Source organism: Rhamphochromis longiceps, linkage group LG14, assembly GCF_057381845.1.
Source record: "Rhamphochromis longiceps isolate RC_006_pf linkage group LG14, R_longiceps_female_GT1.1, whole genome shotgun sequence".
Taxonomy (NCBI): domain Eukaryota; kingdom Metazoa; phylum Chordata; class Actinopteri; order Cichliformes; family Cichlidae; genus Rhamphochromis; species Rhamphochromis longiceps.
Genome location: NC_140570.1, coordinates 10,894,568 through 10,918,992, shown reverse-complemented (window position 1 = coordinate 10,918,992; position 24,425 = coordinate 10,894,568). Strand labels below are relative to the sequence as shown.

The 24,425-nt window shown below is 41.6% G+C and overlaps 1 protein-coding gene across 1 annotated transcript; it reads right to left on the bottom strand.

Annotated features, from left to right (window-relative positions):
- Window positions 1–1,177: 1,177 nt before the first annotated feature.
- On the bottom strand, window positions 1,178–24,341 carry LOC146653695 (myelin protein zero-like protein 2). Its single transcript, XM_085379559.1, has 5 exons — window positions 24,145–24,341; window positions 6,545–6,714; window positions 5,936–6,146; window positions 3,985–4,156; window positions 1,178–2,519 (listed from the first exon to the last, which is right to left on the bottom strand). Exons 1-5 carry the CDS (start codon window positions 24,197–24,199, stop codon window positions 2,360–2,362), a joined length of 768 nt encoding a protein of 255 aa, XP_085235685.1. The 5' UTR covers window positions 24,200–24,341; the 3' UTR covers window positions 1,178–2,359.
- Between the last annotated feature and the right edge of the window lie 84 nt (window positions 24,342–24,425).

The window sequence follows — 24,425 nt, the reverse complement described above, 5'->3', positions numbered from 1 at the left end:
ATGAGTGTAAAGTCATTTATTTCTACAACACTGTGCTAGGTACAGCCCACCTCTGGAGTGTGGAGTGCAGACTGGAAGGAGAAGGAGGAACGGAGCAAGACACGGCACAAGCAGGAAAAGGGAGTGAGTTCAAGAAAGACACGAATCATTTCTTCAACATTTACTTTACTGTGTGCTCCCCGTAGAATATAGAGGTGTTTTCTGGGTGCGTGGCAATGCTGAACACACTGTGAAAGACAATGGCTTGTTAAATGAGTCATGGGCGAGGAATGGCTAAGAGCACCTCTCCTGGGAGTTTAGTTCTCAAATAGGTAAGAGGGATGAATGCACAAAGGGCAGATACACAGAAATCAATCACCTCGGTCGCATACGATGTGTTTCCTTTCAATGACAGGAGAGGGGAGGGGTTAAGAACAACAGCTGCATTGAAAATTTAATGCGTCTATCGTCCTTCCCATCATGTTTCTGCTTGCCTGGCCAAATAGATTGATAGCACAGAGAGTGGTGTCATTAATTTACCCAAAAGTGTTTTGGGTGTTGCATTCAAATTTGGTCAATGAAGATAAATAATGCTCTAGAAAGTCAAAAATCCAGGTGTACATTATGTTATTTAAACATCCACAGTTGATTATTATTATTATTATTATTGTTGCTCTTTCTACTATGAAATATAATTATTTAACATCCCCCCTTCCATTTTTAGTTAACCCTCCTGCAGACTTGCTGACACTGTTAAAGTCTGTCACTCAGTAACTAAAGCTGGCCAGACTTTGATCGGTGCTCACAAATGGACTGCCAAACACACACACAAACACACAGACAAATGTATAGAGTGACATATTTGTAGACATGACAAATCAGAATTCAGTAAACAAACCCAGACTGAAGTGACAAAGGCAGGTATGAGCATACTGGACCTGCAAGGAATGAAACAGTGATTCAGGACATTAATGTTTACAGGTACAACAAGTGTAAAGCTCTCTAGACGCACAATAAACACGCAGCTGTAGATAATGCATTAAAGATAATGATGCATAATAAATGCTGGATAACAAGATTACTCTCTTACATAATAGATGACATATATCAAATCACACTGAGCTCTAAGTGAAGGTCTGCATGTCCGTGTCTTTTTTTGTGCAGTGAACTGAATGTAGTCAAGAGTCAAGGGCCATGATTATTAGAAAATTCTCTTTTTTTTATTATTTTCTTTATAAAAGCTCTATAACAAATACATAGAATGACACTTTTTTAAAACAACATGATAAAATATTTCTGGCTTTATCTACAAAAGAAGAAAATAAAAATCTATAAACATAGTGCTCAATATTCAAATAGAAGTAAAAAGTCTGTCACACAAGGATGAAAGACAGGCAGCAAATTCATTTGTTAGTAGACACGATGCATTCACAGGCGCATGGAGGGGGGGGGGGGGGGGGAAACGGGCTCTCATTTTCAAATCAAAAGGGTTTTCAGATCTGACTGTGCGCTCCCACACAACACTCAGGGCAGGTGCATGCGCAGCTGCTTGCTCATGGATCAGATATTTGGCCTTGAGAAAAAATGGCAGCAATATTTATGCTTTGTTTCTCCATTTGATATGACATATTGTACGCATCTCTGTGTACTCGAGTAGGACAAAGCTACTCCTGACCAGTACTCGCAGGCTGGCGTCACGATGGTGTGCATAACCGACTGAAATGGAAGACCTCCTGTACATTATCTTTAATGACATTTAACTGTAAAACAAAGCCACTGTGTGAAAGATTAGCCCACAGGTACCAGAGATACTCTCCATTAAGACGATGAAAGAAAAAAAGCCTCAGTGCAATAAAGATCTGCATATATGGCTGATCATCAGCAGTGGTGTCCTTCTCTTTCTATCTAAATACAGTTCACGCCAATGTCTTTAGGGAAATCGATCGCTTGGTGCAGCTGATTTTGGTATTGACTTCCTACATGTAACAAGATCCACGTGTCACCTGGGAGACAGCTACTGATTAAGAATTGTCCCCTCTTCCCTTCAGGACAGTAGCCAAGATTTCAGGGTTACTTCCACAAACCCTGCACTTTTACTCACACATTTCTCCCCACATATGAATATTTCCGGACTCAGTCAAGTAAAACGATTCTACTTTTGTTCTGTGCTCATTCAGCCTTGTTCTAACCTCTCTGTGCTTGCTTGGAAAGTTTTCAAACTTTCAGTTTTCCTCACAGATTTGTACAGACTGCACAATTCAACCTCAGCTGCAGCACCTTTTTAATCTGACCCCCGCTGGGCCTGATGGCGAGGTCCACAGGTATCATCTGGCATCCCTCCGTCGAGCTTCCTGGCTGGCTCTGCTTCAGCTTCTCCTCCTCAATCTGAGTCGTCACCGCCATCATCATCATCCGAGCTCGGGCCTTCTTCCTCGGAGGAGCTCGAGTCTCTGGTGCTGGGATCTGAGATCATGCCGTCTGAACTGTCAATCTCTATGGAGGTCTCTGATAAGAAGAGGTGGACGGCCCTCGATGGGTGGCTGTGACAAACACGCACACAGATATGCACACGCAGGCGAACGGGGGAGACGAGCGAACACGGCACATATAGACACAACGGGATATGCATTCATGCATGATCATACATGTACACACCCACAAGTCACACACATTGGGGGGGCGGGGTCAAAGGACAAAGACAAGCAGACACAAACACAGCAGCAGGGACAGAGGGTTAGCATCAGCTAGGAATAATCTGTCCCAAATTAAGAGGAAAGGTTGGATGAACATCTCTCCCACATGAGCTCTGATTGGGTGCAATTATTTCCTTCTTATACAACTTTTTTTTTTAAGCAAGAGAGACACTTTGACTAAATCTGATCAGCGACAGCAAGAAGAACAAAACTTCCTCAACACCTTTCGCTTTCACGGTGTGACGCATTACAGTAACACTGTATTTCATAGGAAAAAACAAATAATCGTTGCACCTTTTACAGAGAGATCTGAAAACCCAAGAGAGAAGCAAAGAAAACTCCAGCGCCCAAGAAAAAAAGTGTATTTTTGACAAATTAGCTCATTGTTTGAAACAGACAGAAGGCCATTAAAATGGTTCAAAAGAAAAGAATTCAGAGCTGATCGTGTTAATGTTTCTGTGTTGTTATTGAATTTATACAAAAGTGCTGGTTAAAAATGTCTGTTTCCAACAAAGCAGCTCACCAACAGATCTTGATTGTTTCAAAGCACCTCGGTTATATTACACCAGTCACAAAATCGGGCTAACGATGACACAGGATGTCAGAGAAGTACAGCAATTTCACTTCAGCAGTGGAACAAAACAAAACAGAATCGTAAACCAGCATCCTCCTGCAGCTTCACATGAACCACGGAAGACTGAATCACACAGCCAATATTAATGACTAATGAAATAACAGCTTTGTGTGGGTTTCACAATATTACCATCATGTGGTGATTAAAGGAATTCAACAGAAGCGCTTTCATTGTAGCATTGTTTCTATTGTTTGCTGAACTACTATAACAAACATGCGCTGTGGTGCATTGCTATGTAGGAGTTTAAAATGCATCAGTAGGGAAGTAAGCAACAGGAATACACCATTGTTCTAAGTTTACATCAAAAGTTTACTCCAAACAGGAAGTGTGTTTGGAAGCACATTTAGTCTAACAGGAAAAGAGGATGCGATTAAACAGTCCTTTCTGAGAAAGGCGCGTGGTGATTCGCAGCAGTCTGGCTAAAAGGTCAGTGTCTACTGCTTTCAGCACAAAGGCACATTTTTCATTTTATGTCTGCTTTGTAAAAGCTGGCCCTTTGATTGGTCCAAATCTGTAGGATCCAAAGACTGCAGTTGGAGAGGAAGGAAGAAAGTGAATTGTCCGATAGGAAAAGAGCTGCAGGGAGGACCACAAGCCCTGATCCCCAGAGTTAGACTGAGAACGGGAGAGAAAGTGTGTGATTCTTCTTTTTTCTTTCCCTTTTGTCTCTTTTCTTACCACGCGGTGGGGTCTTTTCGCTCTTTGCGCGGGGCCTCCTCATTCCCTTCCAGCTCCCTTTGTCTCCTCCTCTTGCATCTCCTGCAGGATGCGATGATGAGGAGGAGGATGACTATGCCGGAGATGGCGGCTGCGATGGCAAATGCCAGCAGGAGAAGTCCGGAGAAAGAGGCTGAAAGTGATAGACAGGGATATTTATTTGAAAATAAACAACACCCTCAGCTCAAAGGCACTTTAACTGTGCTTTTCCAATATGTGTCTCCTGTAAGCCGGTATAAATACAAAAGCACTAGTAAGGCTACCAGGGCATCTTTAGAGACGACGAGGTCAGTGAGTCCACAACTTTGGTCGAAAGTGAAAGAAGTACAGCCTTTGCTTTTTGTATGTGCAGTAGAGGAACTTCCTCGTGGTGCCAGTTCATTTCTGGCTGCCAGTGATCACCTGACTTTTTCTCTAGTCAGGTGATCACAATTACTTTGCAGAATTCGAGCTTGGTTTCCACAAACACCTGCCAAAACTTTGTGTTTTTCATGCTAAGACTGTAAGATTAAATTTACTTCCCCTGTTACACTACGTCAGCATTCTAGCACTCACTCAGGTCTGCATACGTGACATCTCATAGCTGCTAGCACTGCTTTGTCTCATCTTGTTGACTGATTTTTTTCTGTGTTTAAATACTGATGCATAAAACACCAATCAGTCATAACATTATGACCACTGACGGGTAAAATAAACACTGATTATCTCTTCATAGTGGCACTTGTTAGTGGGTGGGATAGATTAGATGAACATTTAGTCCTTAAAGTTTATATGTGGGAAGCCGGAAAAAATGTTAGTGTGAGGATTTGAGCGAGTGCGACAAGGGCAAACTTGTGATGGCCAGATAACTGAGTCAGAGCGGAGTGTGGGGTGTTCCCAGTCTGCAGTGGTCAGTACCTATCAAAAGTGGTCCATTAAAGGAAGAGTGGTGAACCAACGACAGGGTCGTGGGAGGCCAAGGCTCACTGATGCATGTGGGGAGTGAAGGCCGGCCCGTGTGCCCTGACCAACAGACAAGCTACTGTAGCTCAAAGTGCACAAAAAGTTCATGCTGGTTCTGATAGAAAGGTGTCAGAAGACACAGAGCAGTGTAGTGTTTTGTATGTGGGGCTGCATAGCTGCGGACCAGTCAGAGTGCCCATGAAAGCACCAACAATGGGCACGTAAGCAGAACAGAACCACAGAGCAATAAAGGAAGGTGGCCTGGGCTGATGAATCACGCTTTCTTTTATATCATGTCGATGGTCTGGAGAACACCTGGCACCTGTTTTAGGCAATGTCCTGTGGGGAAACCTTGGGTTCTGCCATCCACGTGGCTGTTACTTTGACACGTACCACCTACCTAAGCATTTTTGCAGACTATGAACACACTTTTATGGAAGCAGTATTTTTTGATGACTGTGGCCTCTTTCAGCAGGGCAATGCACCAAAATGGTTGAGGAATGGTTTGAGGAGCACAACAACCAGTTTTAGGTGTTGACTTGGACTCCAAATTCTCCAGATCTTAATTCAATCGAGCATCTGTGGGATGTGCTGGACAAACAAGTCGGATACCTGGAGGCCCCACCCTAAACTTACAGGACTTCTGCTGCTAACGTCTTGGTGCTGGCTACCACAGCCTTCACCACCAGTCTCTTTTTTTCAAGGATATTATTACACTAACTTGAATTTATTTCTAATTATTTATTTATTATTATCTTTATTATGCTTTTTATTATTATTTGATAAAATTAATATTTATTTCTTTAACATTTCTAAACTTTTCAGGTGAATTGCACATTGTGTTTTTGCTGGTTTAACTTGCGTTGCCATCAAATGTTTGACTTTCCACCATGACATAAAATGTATAGCTAGAAACGTTCAATGAAGGATGTACAAAGGAAAATGTTGGCTGAAAATTCAAACTGCTGACCTGTTTCAACTACTCTCAGTTTAATTTCTCCATCCGGGCCGTGGACATCGGGTGGGTTCTTCACTTGGCAGATGTAAGTGCCGTTGTAGATGAACTTGACCTCTCGAATTATGATGGAGGCATCGCTGCCCATGATGTCACCAGCCCAGGAAATGCACTTTCTGAAGAGTCCTTCTTGTGGAAGAAATGGTTTCCTTTGGTAGTAAAATACCTGCAAGAGAAAATTGGTGGATACATTTAGATAGGGTAACGATGGCAGGGAATAGTCAGAAGTTATCAAACTGAGTCCTCTGCTGCTACTGCTGCTGCTGCTGCTGGAGAGTGAAGACATTTTCTTCCAGCAAAGAAAGGAAAATAAAAGCCCAGACTTGCCCAAATCTCCCGCTTCTTACTCTGTCTATTCTCAATATCCCCACACACAAGTATACAAACACTGGCTGTCTTGAATGCTCCACAGGGAGCCAGATGACTCACCGGTTCCTCTCTTACTTGGATGAGGGGGCGGATGCTCCTTGACACAATGAGGGAGGTTTTGTGGTTTGTTCTCACTTTTTTTTGTCTTTGCAAAGACACAGACACGCACACATTCACCGACACGCACACACTCACCGACTGCCTTGGACCCCCCTTAAGTGGCCTGAAGCTCCACGTGATGACGACATCATCGGGTTTGATGGGAGACGAGCTCTCGAAGGTGCACCTCAGACGAACGTCTGTGCCGTTGACCGCCTCAACCTCCTCAGATGTGTATATACGCATCCCGCTGACCTGCAGCATGCCTGCAACATGTGAGCATAAATTGCAGCAGCAGAATTAACACAGTGGGTGAGATCAATACATGCACACGCAGATGGCGGGTAAAATAATCTCTGGAATGCACAAGAAAAAAATACAACCCAATAGGTGTTGTACAAATTCACCCTCATCAGTAATTCCCTTCTTTTTGAGTACATGCAGTGTACTCAGTGACCCTGCTTCTGCCTACGCAGTGCTGCTGCAAGAAAAATCACTAAGTTGTCACTGGAAATACACAGTAGCCTATATTAGATACAGAAATCCTTCAAGTGCTAAAAGTAGGAATTTACTAACGCACAGCTACGATCAGAAATCCGCTTCATCCCATCACATTTGCTGAAAGATTTCAGATCAGGAGCCAATTCTGTGACACTTTGTGAATAATGGCCAATTTGATCACTGCGACTGAGAGAAGCCGGAAAGTGAGAGCCTGCAGTATATTAGGTGGATGTGGACCATGTCAGTCTTTACAGTACGGTGGAGCTATTAGACGAAAAATGGATGGACCTGAAGACCGGGGAGGGATATTGGCAACAATTTGGCTCCTCCATAGTATGATGGATAGAGCTGCCCAGAGTCAGCGCTGTTACACATTTACACCATGTGGAAACACACACACCTAGCATGCGGTGGGCCATGAATAGACATGTTTAATGCTGACTTTCCGTCTGGCAGCCCATCAGTATGGCATAGGGAGCCAGACGATTATGTTTTCCCTCTCCCAGAGATCACAGACTCTGACAGCAGATCCTTGATGAAGTAGTCTCCTGAGTATGTGTGTTTGTGTGAGTGCAGGTTGATATGGAAGTCTGTGTGCGGTTGTGTAGTTAAAGCCACCAGGACTATTTATAGAGAGAGCTCTATATTCTAAAAACAACAGAAGCCATGTCTAGTGTTTTTCAATACCATGAATTAGACTCAGAGCAGCAAGTCATCACATTTTAGAAAAGCATCACAAAAAAACTATAAATATTACTACTCAGTGTCATACAAATGTCTGCTCATCTACATCTAAATTCCCTGTGAACGTGATATCTTCTTATTTTGACTTGTTGAACAGAAGTCATGCAGTGGGGGCATGTTGCTATCTCCAACATACTGCGATAAAGACTCAACGTGCTGGACATCCCTGAAGAAATGTTACGCTTTGCAACTGATGGAGAGGCTCCAATTCAGAAGCGCTAAGTGACCTGATCAATCCTAACCACGAATCACTGGCTGTCCATGATCCTGTAAAGCATGTTACAGAGGCAACGAGTCATTTCAGATGTTTGCCAGCTGTTTGGTTCTCTCTCAAAGTCTAAAAGCCTTTTTGTTTATCTTAGTAAATGGACCAGGGGTCGCCTATCCTGTCTGGAGATTTGCAGAGATGTAACTAAAAGACAGGCAGCACACTATAGATGAGCCCTCATAGCAAACAGCAATAAAAGGAGGCCTTGTTTCAAAGTTTACATCTTCTTTCTTGAAAAAGTAGGAATATACTTCAGCTTTCTATTTAAGTATTCATTTATTTGGGGGGACAGCATAATGTGCTGTTGCAACTTGAGATTATGTCGTATTAAATATTTAAGTTGGCACGACTGATCAAATGGCACTATTGTTTAGTTCTGGCATGCTAAACTAGCAATAAACTGTTTATTTTGTTGTAAGCTGCATTGATCCCCTGTGGCCATAAGATACAAAAGCACAAAACAAGACACTGAGAATATTGTGCAAATAGCTTCATTTCTTTTTAAAGGAGATGAAATATTCTTGCAAAAGCAGTGATTAAATTTTTAAATTCTACAAATGTTACACTGACAGCAGCAATAAATAATAATTAAGCTAACAAGCATCATAGTCCACTGCGGTTCCATGTGCTGGAATACAGTCCCCTGCTGAATTTGTAACTTTGCTGACTTGCAAAGAAATGAACAGTCTCTAATTTTTATGATAGTTTAAATTTAATGGCGATGGAGAGAGAATATGAACCAAAACTCCAGAAAATAAAAAACACATTACATCATTTCCATGTCATTGAGTGAAGTAAGTATTTGATTCCCAAACAAAGCATGACTTAATACTGGGTGGAGAAACCCTTGTTGGCAAGAACAGTGGTGAGATGTTTCTTGTAGTTGGTCACCAGGTTTGCTCAGCAGGGATTTCGGTCCACTCCTCTTTACAGAAACTCTCTACATCCTTTAGGCTTCTTGGCTGCTGCTTGGCCACTAAAACTTCAGTTCAAGTCAATTAAATTTAATTTATACAGCGCCACGTCGCAACAGCAGTTCCCTCAAGGCGCTTTATATTATATTATTGTATTATACATACAGAGAAAAAACAACAATCATATAACCCGCTATGAGCAAGCACTTTGGCGACAGTGGGAAGAAAAAATTCCCTTTTAACAGGAAGAAAGCCTTCCCTCCACAGATTTTCTAAAGGAGTGAGGTCTGGAGATTTGCTAGGTCACTACATTACCTTAACGTCCATTTTTTGCCTTGGTGATATATTTTGAGTCACTGTCATGCTGGAAGATCCATCCATGACTCATCTTCAGTGTTCTGGCTGAGGGAAGGAAGAGGTTGTTTTCCGAGATGTTATGGTACATGCCCCCATTCATTAGCTCCTCAGTGGAGTGAAATTAGAAAAGTATTAAGGTCTCCACTTCTGTGTTTGACTGTGGGGGTTGTGTTCTTTGGGTCATACTCAAAATCTGTCTTCTTCCAAACAAAGAAACATCTTGAGTTTAGTTTCATCTGAATACAGCACCTTCTCCCAAACCCTGTCTGAAGCACTTAGATGTTCACTGGCAAACCTAACAGGGACCTGTACATGTGCCTTCATAAACAAGTCCATTAAAGTGTAGTGTGTTATCAGTGGTGGTATTGATGTCTATTGTCCCAGCTGTCTTCAAATCATTAACACTGTTCTCCAGTGGACTTTTGAGAGGATCTACCATCTTTCTTTCTTATAATCTCAACATCTTGGATGGAGCTTCAGATTGAGGCCGATTGATGGTCATTTTATACTTCTTGCATTTCCAAATAATCTCACCAATAGTTGTCACCTTCTCACTAAGCTTCTTGCTGATGGTCATGTAGCCCATTACAGCCTTGTGCAGGTCAACAATCTTGTCCTTTGACAGCTCTTTGGTCGTGGCCACTGTGGTGGAAAGGTTGGAACACACGCAGATGATTCTGTGATAGGTGGGCTTTATATACAAGGTCTCAAGTATCTGTAATTGACTGACTGTAATCAGTATCAGTGACATGCAAATCAATTTATAACTTTCATCTAATGTTTTTTACGGACTTCTGGTTCACATTCAGTCGTGTCCAATAAAATGGAACTACTGTAAAAAATGATAGACTAAACATTTCTTTGAAAGCTTGCAAAGTTACAAATTCAGCAGGAGATGAAATAATTATTTCCTCCACTGTATTGCAATTATACGACCAGCACAGAGAAGAAGAACCAGAGAAGAAAGGGGGTACATTTCTGGTTAGAAGTCAGTACTCACAGCTAAACTCTTTTATTTTCACATCCGAGAAGTGACAGAGGACCTGGAAGATTAGCAGAGTAAAAGTGCAGTGCCTGTGCTCCTCTACCAAATTGTTTAAAAGCTTACACTGAAATGATTCACTGTGCTTCAAATGCGAGCGGAGGAAGCAGGTCCTCCGGGCCATAACACCTCATTTCACATTTCTACCCTCAACCAAGTCTATTTTCGAGTACATGAATTTAAATAAGTGTTACTAATCTCTTTTTGAGCAACAAAAAAGTACGCGCTTTCAACTGTGCCGTCCTTTTGACGCACGCAGAGCTGATTAAGAATTAAGGTTAATTAGGTCTTTTTAGAGGGAGAATGAGTATTAGCACGACGACAGCAGCATTAGGGTTATGTACAGTGCTTCTAACAGTAATTTGTCCCCATAGCTAGAAGTGCGTGATCACTATTTAATTTGCCATTAGCAGGCACTAATTGCTGAGGGGGACACATGCCGTTACATGAGTAAAGACATTACCAGTGTTGAACGGACCCATTTGGGGAAAGAAACAAGAAATAAGCAAGAAACATAGGAGTGACTTATTAGTGCATAGATGGAGCTAGAGATTAGCCATGTCATTCTACACAGTTGCAGTCTGTAAGGATTAGATACGATAATGATGTTTGTTTGCTTGTATGTACGATTTTGCTTGTATGTACGAGTTTGCTTGTATGTCCACTTGTCTCCTCCAGCATAAGTTTCTGTCCAATCTCGTTTGCTCAACTGTTTATGTCTGAACATCCTGTCCAGCCAATGCCGACTACACCCAGCACGCAGAGACAGAGAGGGCTTTCACAGCTTATTAAGTTGGAGCTATGTAGACTACGGAAGAGGGCATGGGAAGATTACAGGCAAATTGATTTGTCCTATTTGTGTTTGTGTGCAACTTGCTACTTTTTTCTTTTATTTGTGTGATTTTTTTTTTTTTGCATTTTTTTTTACTCTTTGCAGGCAGAATGAAAAACTTTCATGTAAAAAGTTTTATCTAGAAAGAGTTGGATTCCTTTACAGAAGGAAACAGAAATTCAATTGTCAGGATGACAAGAAAACACAATATTTCAAAAATCCCACAACCTTTTTTTTTCTAATTGGAAATATTAAATACTGTGAAGCATCTGAATGACATCAGTTACATTCTTCACTGGTAATTAAAAAAGACCAAATTAGAGTCTTTGTGTGAAATGCGTCTGTAACCCGACGCCGTTACAGTTTAAATGAAAGACTTTCCCACATGGGATTTCCCGCCAGGTCAAAGTCTTATCTCTCCCAGACTTCTGGAGAAAGTGCGTATGTGCATGCGTGTATCCTTGTGCATATTTTTGTTGATGTAAACGTCAGCTGTTCGTGTTCCTGAACCAATACAGTATCGGATACAGCTAGGATCATAAAATATTGTCTTTCGTTGTTGAGTGGATATCGACCTGTGTGCGTTCGCTGGGTTAAGCCCAAGGGCCCATCTGTTGGCACAAGTCCACATGCACCCACACACACACACACACACACACACACACACACACACACACACACACACACACACACACACACACACACACACATTCACACACACGCTTCATTAGCTGGTGTTGGCGCAAGTCCAGAATATCTATCAATATCCCTTATATATCACAATGAAATGAACTTGCTGAACCTTTAATGCACTTTATTCTACCTGTCAACACTGCTCGGTACAAACTGCTCTGGCCCACTGTTCTGTCTGCAGCCGGAGAGGGTAAGTACTTTCATCTACTGTAATAATACTCTAACAGAGTCCTCTTGGCTGTGATTGGTTTTGCTTGGCTTGGCGGTCATCCCATGACTCTATGAAGCCTTGCAAAGACACAGAAATTATTAAGTACTTTCTGACCTGCATGTATGTATTTCAACCGGTGGCAGTGAGTGCAGGCAGGTTTATGAGTGCACAGCCTCATTCAAGGACGCTTCAGTGTTGCTTTTAATCTCACACTGCCAGACATGCAGGTATGTGTGGAATGAAGCAGTTGGCAGGAATCACTTTTATTCTTATTATTCTTATTAAAAGCTTAAAAATATTCTGGTTTTGGTATTCTAAAACTTTCTTTTGTGCGTGGTAGTGCACTGGTTGTTCCGGGTGCTATGCAGAGGTTAGCAGGCCTATTTCTACATGAAGCTGTCTGCTGTCACTTAGAAGCAGCGCCCAGAATGTGTGGAGCAACCAGAGTGTGGGGTCTTTTCATGTTTCCACTTTCATTTGGTCCCAGCTGTGAAAAAGACCAAAGTCATAACATAGCAAGAACTAAGGGGCGAAAAACATCAATAATTGTCCTTTGTGGTCAATATTTGAGGCTCCTGCATCTCCTTTGTTGACCTTTCTGACCTTTTAAAACCAATTTAAAACAGTCAGAATTTCAGAAGTTACTGCAGTTTGAGCCTTAACACAATCCGTCTCGCGTCATAGAGAAAGAGTTACATAAACAGGGTTCCTTAGCAACCATTAGTCACTAAGGAAGGAAAAAACTGAGGACTTTTTATCAGTACTAACTCCTGAGCCAAGGCTATAAAGTCAAAAATGATTATTGACTAAAGAACCATCTGGGAGAAACTATCTCCGTAGTTAATGACTACTGCATAATAATCTGTGAATCTGACTCCCCATTTTCATCTTAAAACGACAATATGTACTTTTTCATTACAGATTACATTATTTTTTTTTTAATTATTCTTTTTGTGTTGCTTCAAGCTGTTGATTCACATTTAATCAAGTAACTATGAAATAATGAAGCCCTACCGAGTAAATACTGAGGAACCAGCAAATATGAAGTTTCACTTTAGTTGAAAAAGTTAATTAGATTATCCTGAGGAAATAAGGACGCACTGAGAGTGACGCATCACTGATCTGTTCCCAGGCTGGATTTTTTCGTTAGTTATTAAAGTTATTTACATTTTTTTTTACCCTTGGAAGATAAAACTGAAGTATTTTTATTATCCAGGTTAAAAAAATACCATCTCATAGAGTTCTGCCAAGGATGCATATCACGTCCTTCCATCCATTCGCTTATCCTTTTCATGGTCGCGGGGGGCGCTGGAGCCTATCCCAGCTGTCATAGGGCGAGAGGCAGGGTACACCCTGGACAGGTCGCCAGTCTGTCGCAGGGCCAACACACAGGGCCAGACAACCATTCGCACTCACATTCATTCGCACATTCACACCTAGTGACAATTTGGATTATCCAATTAACCTATCCCCACAAGCTGCATGTCTTTGGACGGTGGGAGGAAGCCGGAGTACCCGGAGGGAACCCACGCAAACACGGGGAGAACATGCAAACTCCACACAGAAAGACCCCAGCCTGATGTTGGAATTGAACTCAAGACCTTCTTGCTGTGCGGCAACAGTGCTAACCACCGTGCCACCGTGCTGCCCTCATAGCACATCCTGCACAACATATTCTTCACTCACTTGCTTTCCTACTTCGTCAACTGACCTTTCTCCCACTCGTCGGTAAACCTTAGCTAACCAAGAGGCAGGCAAACAAACTAAGACCTCTGCTGACTGCAATATTTTGCTTTGGTTACCAACAGCTGTACTTCCACAGCTTAAACATTTCCAGGCCGTTCTGGGTGTGTTTCACGCTGCAGAAAGGCAATGCTGCGTGGTATATAGAGCTCTTATCACAGCTCCTCAGCAAACCTTCTCTGTTGGGCTTTGGGGTTTGTTGATGCAGTTGCTCATAAATATGCATCTTTCTAAAGCAAGGGGAACAGAGCTAGTTTAAAAACAGAAGACACCATTGATTAGATGGTAAAGTATATCCACTAAAGTATATCCAGGCAGCTGTGAGTCACTGTGTAAGTGGTATTTTCTGCCAACCTGCGTTACAATTTGCAAAGAGGACGTTAGGTCTTATAGGGAGGCAACACTGCAGGAGAAATCGAGCAGCTGACACAACTCTCCGAATCAGGAAATTGGTTTCATTACATTATTTCCTTGTTGTGCGTGTTTGTGCCTTTCCTCTCCTCATTACGGCTCAGAAACAAAACGGAGCGCCGGAGGAAACCTGATTCTCTGTTACGCCGGTTTTGGAGGAAACACTTAGGACAGGAGCAAACACACAAAGAGCTCAGTGGATTACAAAGAGCCTCTTCTCTTCTTTGTAAGATGTTTCACAAGCCCAGGTTAGTTTTCCCTGGTTTTAACAAGGCCTCGCTTTCATGAGGGGCTGGACTGAGGGCTGGGAATAGCAGGTTCAGGTAACAGTGTGTTCACAGAGGAGGGGGACACAGGGCTGAGTGTTGACTGGTGTAATGGGAGGGAACCCCTGAATGAACACAACTTTGTTTGAGATACTGACATGTATGCTTTCTTTATACAATTCAGTTTTATTTATATAGGCCAAAATCACAACAGTGGCCTCAAGGTGCTTTATATCGTAACCCCTTCAATCAAATAACCCCCCTATGAGCAAGCACTCGGTGACAGTGAGAAGGAAAAACTCCCTTTTAACAGGAAGAAACCTCCAGCAAAATCAATTCAATTCAATTCAATTTTATTTATATAGCGCCAAATCACAACAAAAGTCGCCTCAAGGCGCTTCATAATCAGGCTCAGGGAGGGGCGGCAATGTGCCAAAACACGATGGGGGTGAAGACAAAAGACACGCTGTAAAAAAGAGTCAGAGATTAATACAAATTCCTCAACCCATTAGAGAATGCTCTACACTCAATTTGTTTAAGGCAAAGGTTAAAAACTGGTTATGGACAAATCAAGTGTGTGATCATGTATGAGTTGTATAGTTTTAATGTTTTATTTGGGAACAGAATGGTGTGTATGTGTAAGTTTGGTGATGGAGTTTTTATTATGAATGAATGATGAATTTTTATGAATTATTATGTCTATTTTTTATGCTTAAGGACAACAGATGGAAATTAGCCCTTGGCTATAATCTGGTATGTTTACATTCATGTAATTTTTTTTTACATTTATGTTCATTAACATGCACTGTCCTAAATAAATAAATAAATAAATAAATTTCCATTCACTCATGAACAGCTGGCCTTAAGTGATCTTTCTACTTTGTACTGTTTTACAAAAGTTACGGCAGCCCTGAGAGTTCAAACGCACTGCAACTTGAGAAAACCAGCAAATGCGGCTCACAAAGCTCACACAACTCAACAGAATTTGAACATAAAACAACAGAAGAAGAATTACAAATGAGTGTGTTTTTGGGAAGACAATAATGAGAGAGGTGAGGGTAGGTGAGGGTACCCTCACCTATGGCCACGAACTGTGGGTAGTGACCGAAAGAACGAGATCGCGGATATAAGCGGCAGAAATGAGCTTCCTCCGAAGGGTGGCTGGCCTCTCCCTTAGAGATAGGGTGAGAAGTTCGGCCATCCGGGAGGGGCTCAGAGTAGAGCAGCTGCTGCTCCACATCGAAAGGAGCCAGCTGAGGTGGTTCGGGCATCTGACAAGGATGCCCCCTGGGCGCCTCCTGGGTGAGGTGTTCCAGGCATGTCCCACCGGGAGGAGGCCCCGGGGCAGACCCAGGACACGCTGGAGAGATTGTATCTCTCGGCTGGCCTGGGAACGCCTTGGTGTTCCCCCGGATAAGCTGGAGGAGGTGGCTGGGGAGAGGGAGGTCTGGGCCTCTTTGCTTAGGCTGCTGCCCCCGCGACCCGGCCTCGGATAAAGCGGATGAAGATGGATGGATGGATGGAATAATGAGAGAGACCAGCTCCAGAAGTAACCCCCCCCCCCCACCCCAAAGAGCAGAGGATTTGTCTGTGTTGTGAGGCAGAAAATTATGCAAGGTACGGTGTGTTTTAATCACACGGTCCATATAATCATTTATTACATGCTTAGCTGTTTCCTGCCTGACACTTCCAAAGCTGTTCAGTCACATTCATTTCTCCCCCAAAAAACTTTCATATTTGTGTATCAAACTGTCACACAGACCTGTTCCATTCAGGTGTCCACACCTTTGGCCATGCTGTGTTAAGACATGAGGTCACTTTGAGGTGTCTCTTTTCTCTTGTCCATATTTAGGTCTGAAAATTAAACGCTGAACTGCTTGGTGTCATTCTTTCTAGTAACCACCAGGGGGCTGCACCAAAGGGACAGCACAGAAGTCAATGAAAAAATGGCCCTACATCTCTCCTGATTTATGACCTTTCCTAAGGGGGTTATGATCTCAGTCACTACTGGACTGAGGGTGTCAAGTCTTTTTTAAAGACAGCATGCTGCTCAGTTATGGTCCCATTTACTGTGAAATTGCTAATAAAGCTGGGTGTGCTATAGGGCTTGGCTTCTTTGAAAATGACAAGTTACTAGCACATGAACACTCAGCGTCCTATTCTTTGAAAAAACTAGTTTAATAGCCAAAATGTTCAACTTAAAGCTTTATAAATTGCAATAAAACCCAGTAGTTACTGTTTTGTTGGTGTGGTCTATTCTTTGCATACAGTCTATGACACTGCCGCTTATTCCAAATAAAGCTGAAATGTAAAATTAATTATTAACAAGACATGACAAGCTAAAAGCTTTGATTAATTTACTTTGGAAAGCTGTTCCTTGTTTATAGGAAGACAAAGAAAAATATTTCTCCCAATAAAACAAGTCACAAATTTTGTCACTGCAATTTCTTTCTTATTGTGATTTGAACTCTTTAGACATGAACTATGCACAGCTAATGTGTCTGAGTACACTTAAAGGTCATTCCAAGCAGGGACCAAGCATCAATCTCTTTTTGAACACTTTCTTCCTCGTCTTTTTTCTCCCACTCCCCCTACTTCCTCCTGGCCAATTGTAATTCATCAGGCGACGGTGTTCAGAGGAAACGCGAAGTGGGTGAGTGAGGATAAGAGTTTAATCCATCAAACCGCTTCCACTCCCACCTCGCGGCTGACTCAGCTCCTCTTCGGGATTACAAACTCCTGAGGGGTTGGGGGGCGAGGGGGGTCCAATGAGCGCACTTCGATCCAGCTCACCCACAGCCCTCAGGCTTCTCTTGGACAGACAGTCCAACCCTTAATAGACAGCCTCACATATTTACTATGCAGCAAAAAAGATGTAGGTTTTGCGTGGTATGAGTCAGACTGCATGTGGTCTTGCTGTGGCTTTCACCTGTGCCCCCCCGCCTCCCCGAGCAGATAAATAAGTGAGGCAGTGACAATTTATACACAGATCAGAGACCAAAGTGTGGAGGAGGTGCAGGCCTTTGCTCTCAGCTGGCTGCCTTAAAGGGGAACGGGCCAATTTTACAAATAGAGATCGCTTTACTTCAGAGAGAGGAAAGAGCTACTCTGTGAAAAGAGTTACATAACATGGTCTGGCTCTGTCTGGCTTTTTAGAAGGAATACTATGTAACTCAAGATGGAGGAAACAAAACATGGTTCCTGTAAAATGGAAAGTTGGATTTTAGACACACTTGCTTAGTTCTAATGCTGGTTTGTTTGTTAAGTCGGTCTAACAGAGTCTCACTGCATTTAATCAAAGATTCATGTTCACTGTTTCTTTTTTGTGAACAAGCACACAGACAAAAGTAGCTATTTCATAAAAAACTAATTGTATCAGTTACAGTGTTTAAATTTTTAATTCACTGAAGAAGCTAAAGTTGAAATCCTAAAGGGGAAGGGTCTTTTTCTCTGGTATCACTTTTACACAGAGGTTATGTTTTCAGATACTTTTTGGGCAGTTTTAAGGAAAAGTAACGTCTGAATTCTGTCTCCACACTGAATCTGTGCATCTCTTTACATTCTGCCTCGACTTAGAGCTCAGGATGACACAGTGTCTTCCAGTGATTCAGCTCATGTGATGTTGTGGACTGATACTGTGAGGTCGTTTCACAGACTGTGTGGCTCTACTGTTGCAAAAGGTTTTAGAATTAGGAATTATACGCTGTCATCTGTTCAGCAGAAGTTACAAAGTTTGCAGGAATCCCATTTTTCTCTCCAGTGGGATTTCAGCCTATCATGGGTAGTCCAAGTTTCAGACTTGGGGTGAAGTTGAAAAATGTTGGAAAACAGGGTCTAAAAAAGTGGGGCCAAATCCCCCCACATGAGTCCTTTACCTCCTTTTATCATTTTCCTTCTCATTCATTTAAATTGTGATTACAGCACAAAAGCTTACAGCGGCTTTTGTATACACTGAAAAAATTTGCAGCCAACACATGAAAGTCAGAAGCTAAACAATGGAAAGGAAAATAAGGCAAAGTAACTCTCTCAGCTGGTGAAATACTATCGTCATGGCCACAGTTATAAGTTTAGTATTTCCTAATTCGTTTTTCTTAAATTTCATTTTAACTTTTTGTTTCTAATTCAGTTTAGCTTCAGTTAGTCTCCAAAGTGGGTTTTCTTCATTCAGTTACATTTTTATTGTTTGAAAATGTTTAGTTTTTAATACTTTCAGTCTTTTTAATTATTATTGAAGTCAATTCAGCTCAATTCATTTTCTTTTATACAGCTCTAAATCACAGCAACAGCCTCAAGGTGCTTAAAGACCCTACAATAATACAACAGAGAAAACCCCAAAAATCATATGAATCCCTATGAGCAAGTGATTTGGTGACAGTGGGACGGAAAAACTCCCCTTTAACAGGAAGAAACCTCCAACAGAACCAGGATCAGGGAGAGGCGGCGATCTGCCGAGACCGGTTGGGGTGAGGTGGGGTGGGGTGCATGACATATGTCAGAGGGAAGATTCAGGAAAATCAGCGCAGGCATTACAGTAAAGTCACAGCAGTTTTATTTTTTGAAAGCAGCTGACGCTCTGTCTTCTAGCCCTTTAAGACCTACCATAGAACCAAGTCCGCCAGAGCTTATATTATATTTTTACATGCTGTGGAGCCATTTTTTGGAGCATTTCAAGTTGCTACACATCAATACAACCATTATAGCCCCAATTTTAATAATATGTATGCATTAAGTGCATAGTAATTACATAAATTGCAAAAAAGTGCAATAAACTACAAAAAAATTTAAAATCGTTTTTGATTTTTTAACATATATTTCTAGTTAGAGAAAGAGGCTTATCCCTCAAAACTGTAAATACAAAAAAGTTGCACAAACTAGTTTCCCACCACAGGAAATTTATTTTAAGTGTCTTCATAGTTTTATTTTTGAGATACACCAATTTTCATATATTGCAGGAAAAACGAAAAAATATATTATAGTGCAAATTTGCAAAAAAGTAGCATATGCATCAAAATCAAATATTTCCAGCAGTGCAATATGAGTCCTCAGCATCCCAGAAACGACACAGAAAGTCATAAAGTCAAACATAACTTTTAAAAACACAAGTATAGGTTCATAAGGCCACAATGGTAAAAAACGACATTTCCGCAAAATGACGTCACTCCCGGTTTCGGGCAGGTCATGCCGGACATGTGATAGTTCACGCTGATGGACGTAGGAAGTGTTATGAACAGCTGATCGGATCGGCAAAGCGTGTTTCTGGAATATTATGTTTTTGTTGCTGCAAGTGCTTTTTATGCAGTTTTTGCAAAGCTGTATGTGGAAGGAAACCGTGACCTAGGACAAGCTGATGGCATAAGATGTAAGTACAACTCCTCCGGTTTCATATGCAAAAAAATTATTGCGCTAGCTTACGTGGTTGCAGTGCTACCAGGATTTAAAAATAGTTACGCAAAATGGAGCGTGTCCGCTCTGACCGGCTTTAAAGGGCTAGCTCCTACACTCTCTTTTTTTTTTTCTTTTCTTTTATGTAGAAACCTTTTATTTTCTGAGACTCCATGCTTATTTATGCATGCACAGTGCCATAAAATTGAAATATTTGGTAAGATTTTGGCCTCATTTTAGTCACACAATTCCCTTGGACTATATTTACTGGATGAACAAAGCATTTTCACTCTGATACTTTTTTTTTTTTTAATTATTATTTTTTGTGTGTGTTTATTGAGATCCCACACTCTCAATAAACACTTCAATCAGCGCCTCATCGGGCAAGTTGTTAAAATACTTTTACCAAACCAACAGACGGGTCATTCTGCTCCAGTTTGTATTAAATTGTTATGGTACAAAGTTTGAACGTTTATAATGATTGCTCTAAAACTATAACTTCATATATTAAATACTTTTGAAGATTTTTTTTTTTAAATGTTGGTCTACCTACTTTTTTGCGCATTGAAATCTGAGAACATGAATATCTTGTAAAGTATTAAAGGTAACAGCCTGAAATTCTCCCAGGTCTTTATTACAATCAAAATGAATCTGTAATTTGGGACAGATACAATAAAAAAATGTCTGAGTATTGGCTAGTTCAAATATTGTTATAAGGCCCAGCACTCCCACAAAGTCACATATTTGATCACACACTAATAAGAAAAAAAAAAAGTTTCCAGATGGTACTGGAATTATAACTCACAAAATCATTTTTCTTAAATATATGTATAATTCTTCATGTTAAAACCTGGATGTTTTTTGCTCAATTAGGTATTATTTGAATTAACTTAATGTAATTTTTGAAATATGGTTTGAATTTTTAGCTTATTTTTAGTTAACTATAGTCACCTTGGTCACTACTCCTCTGTTGAGTCAAAAAACGGTTCAACTTAACGATAACTTAAGCGACAAAAATTCTCAAGGTCCTCCTCCCCGCAGATAAGATGACTACGAAAGAGCTGCTGATATTCTGTGGAAACTGTCGAGTTATGTCATGCTGTAAACGTACTGGGGTGGGTCGTTTGAACTTGTACATGTGCGTGTTTAAAGTAACTCTAAACATCTTTGGGAATGATTGGCCAGCCAACAACTGAGTGCATGTAAGAAAAGTGACTACACAAGCCAAAAAAGCCACTCTCACAAACATACGGGCTTTGCATTTGTACGAGACGCAGCGACTCAAATGCTCCCTGCACCCAGATAAAGGCATTTCAAACCCCTGCTTCCATCTGGAGCCGAGCACAGTTTCTTGACATAAGTGCGGGGAGCACCTTGCCGTCATTGTCAAATATTTTTCACATGGGCCTCTAAACCCTCTGTGTTGGGATTGGTGCACCCTTGCATACAAGGCATTCGTCACTGTCAACTTAACACACCCCTCTAAGGTAATTCCAATGCACCACAAAGGCCAGGCGTCCCTCTAGTATGTCAACACAGCACGGCAAGTCAAAAAAAACCACAGTCACACTTTGTTATGTTGACCTATTATTAACATTGTTGTGGTGAGATTAGAGACCCGCTGGCAGGGAGATAACAGCTACATCCCAGTCAACAGAGCCTAAAGAAGCTGCTCCTTTACTGTCAACAAGGCAGAGCTAAGAAAAAGCTTAAACAATCACCGTTTATATAGCCCGGCCTGGAAAGTCGCAATCGTCAGCAGCCATTTGTTCGCATGTCTGTGCGTCTGTATGTGTGTTAAACCTGTAAGTCGGGACAGGCTGACACACATTAGTCAGTGTTTCATGCGTCGAGGATCATGTTTAAGAAAGAAAAGAACAATTGAAACAAAGCGAGAACAACAGAAACAAAAAGAGACGTACAGTAAGCAGAAGGGGATGGAAAAAATGTTCAGTTGGCTGTCTTTATTTGGATGATGAAAAGGAAAAATGAGAGAAATCTGGTCTAAGTGTTTGTTTTTGCTCTGTTTTTCTTCTTCTCAGCTGGCAGCGAGTACATGTAACTGAGTTATTGCTCTGCTGGCTTTGAAGCTAAGTGGTCAGACGTGGGGGAGAAAAAATATGCCCGAACTCAAACCCCCACTTTCATAACAAATGGATGAATAATGCAAAAGTACAGAACAATTTAAACAGGAGGCCCTGTCTATTCGCTGTGACATGTCTTACAAATTGGAAAATTCCAGAGGAAGTCTGGTCACTGTAAGATTACGGTTCAAATCCCGCTTTCTCCTTTAAGACATTTAATCAGCACAAAAGAAGAGAGTAATGTGGGGCTTTTAAGAAATGGCATGCCAAACCGCTACTGCTACAGATAACAACAGCAACTGCTGTTATTTTCACTTCATTTCCTGTTTCCTGTATTTATGTATATCATTAACTATTTGATTTCTTTATAAAAGAAAAAAAAAGTCTGTTGAAAAATGTGTTTCAATTGATGCTGGATTGCCTCCAAGAGGCCTGTGCTGCACAACAGGTCAAACAGACTGCAGTTTAACACTTTGATTTGACAGCTTTCAGGGGAAAAAGCTCTTTGTGTTTAAACTCCTGTGTTTTTATTCAGTTTGAATCTACTCTAACACCCTCCACCTCCATCACGAAGCAGGAAAACACAAGAGCTTTCCACAAAGCACAAATGCACTACCGAAATAAAAATGTATCCAAATTTGATAAGGATCAAACTAGCTGAAGAAAATGAGCAACAAAAGAAACCCCATTGCTCTTAAATATGTCTTGATTTAAATATGATTTACTGAACTTAAAAATAAGAAATCCTGCCAACACACACTTTTCAAAAAACACACACAGCAGGAGTTCATTACGGTTTTCTGAGCCGTGAAGGATTTTTAACACTTGGTGACGGTGATGTTTAGCAGCAGCAGTGTGATTGTTCTCTTTGTTTCATCCTAAATCCCATAAAACTGACTTTTCTGTTTGCAGCAAGTCTACAAATGAATACAAACTGGCTTTGATCGCACGGTGACAGGCTTTTGCAGTCGAGAGAGAAACATCCCATTTATTTTGCATAGAGGGCTGCATATTTTATACCCTACATGGCTCGCAAAAATGTTGCGCTGGCTTGTTTTGTCATGCCTGCCCTTTTTTTTATCAATAAAGCCAAAGGCAATGGTAGTGATTACAGCACAAAACGCTCGAGAACTGAGGTGCTGCTGAGCTGTAATCAGTCCCAACATGCTCCTCTTCATCCACATGCTGTTATTTGAGGATCCGTTCCTCTGCATCCACGCGTCCTCCTGCTCCGTCAGTGTCAGCCTGTGCTGTGACTGATCTGCAGGCACATGCTCATTGTAAATATAAGCAGCTTGCCACTACAGTGAATCCCTACATGGTGCTTTGGCAGTGGATGGACATGTTCAATCAATATAATCCACTTAACCGGGATGGACAGAGATTACTTCAAGGTTAAAGCAACCTGGCTTCTTGTGAATGAATTGCCACTGATTGATGGGCCAACTGATGCTATTAAAACATGTTCCATTAGTCGTGCCAAAGCAGTGATTAGATGTTGGCTGGAACTTTTTTTAGAGGTGGATAAGATCTATGATTGTTCATTTCCCTGCGCATCTGACAAGTTGTTATGATCCAAATTACATATCCTGAACACCAGCCCCCCTTCTCTTACGCCCCCTCTCTTAACGGAAAGCAGGTGGACTTATCTGAGGCCAGCGGGCGGCTTCACAGTCTCTGTGAATGTAAGCACGTTAATAGACAGGAAAGGAGTTTGCGTGAAACCACAAACACAATGGGTTCAATGTCGGTAATTGCTATTAAACCATTATCTTGCCTGGAATGGGCCCCACTATGGGTATTGTAAAGCCTTTACTGGAATTCTTAAGTGACCCACCCAGTGCCACTGTGCCAAGTTCCCCACTTCCCAGTGACGCAAGACACCGGTCTGAGATGGAGGTTAAAGGTCCCTGGGGAGCTTTAAGTAAAAGCCAGGCAATCAGCGTTTTTACTCTGAAGCTGTTATTATTGGAAGCTCTCTTTAAGGGTCAACCCAGATATGTGACACTGTGTAAACTTTTGGAAAGCACAGACGCAAAAATATACGCGCAAATTGCCAGATAAACCAGGCGTAAGTGTCCTGGTGTGAATATAAAACAGCGTGTTATTGGATAACTTTTAAAATATTAACATACATTTAAAAAAACAACATAAAAAAATAAATAAATTTATATATCACAAAAAATATGTCAAACGGCAACTCACATTAAACCAAAATCACCGTTTCACTCAAATGAGCGGCTCTCACCTGACGCTGCGAGTCCAGACAGGACGGTGAACACATAGAGCCCCTTTACGCACATTGGATGGACGGTAAGAAAGCGACCGGTGGCGGTCAACCGAACCACAGAGACACGATACAAATCTGTGGAAGCCCTCTGGAGAGGGATTGAATCGTGAAGTCGCGGTGATTCCTCGCCTGCTCCTCGTCTCCCAAAGACGCGTCCCAACTGGCCACTGCCCCCTCGCAGTTCATTTTTAGCACCCTCCCTCCACATTTTCGGGCGGAGTAAAAGTCATCCACTTTCC

Coding starts and splice junctions, on each gene's coding strand:
- LOC146653695 (XM_085379559.1), bottom strand. CDS start 24,199: ATGTGCGTAAAGGGGCTCTATGTGTTCACCGTCCTGTCTGGACTCGCA. Junction 6,147..6,544: donor AGGGGGGTCCAAGGCAGTCG/GTGAGTGTGTGC, acceptor TTTCTCTTGCAG/GTATTTTACTACCAAAGGAA. Junction 4,157..5,935: donor ACTGAGAGTAGTTGAAACAG/GTCAGCAGTTTG, acceptor TATCACTTTCAG/CCTCTTTCTCCGGACTTCTC.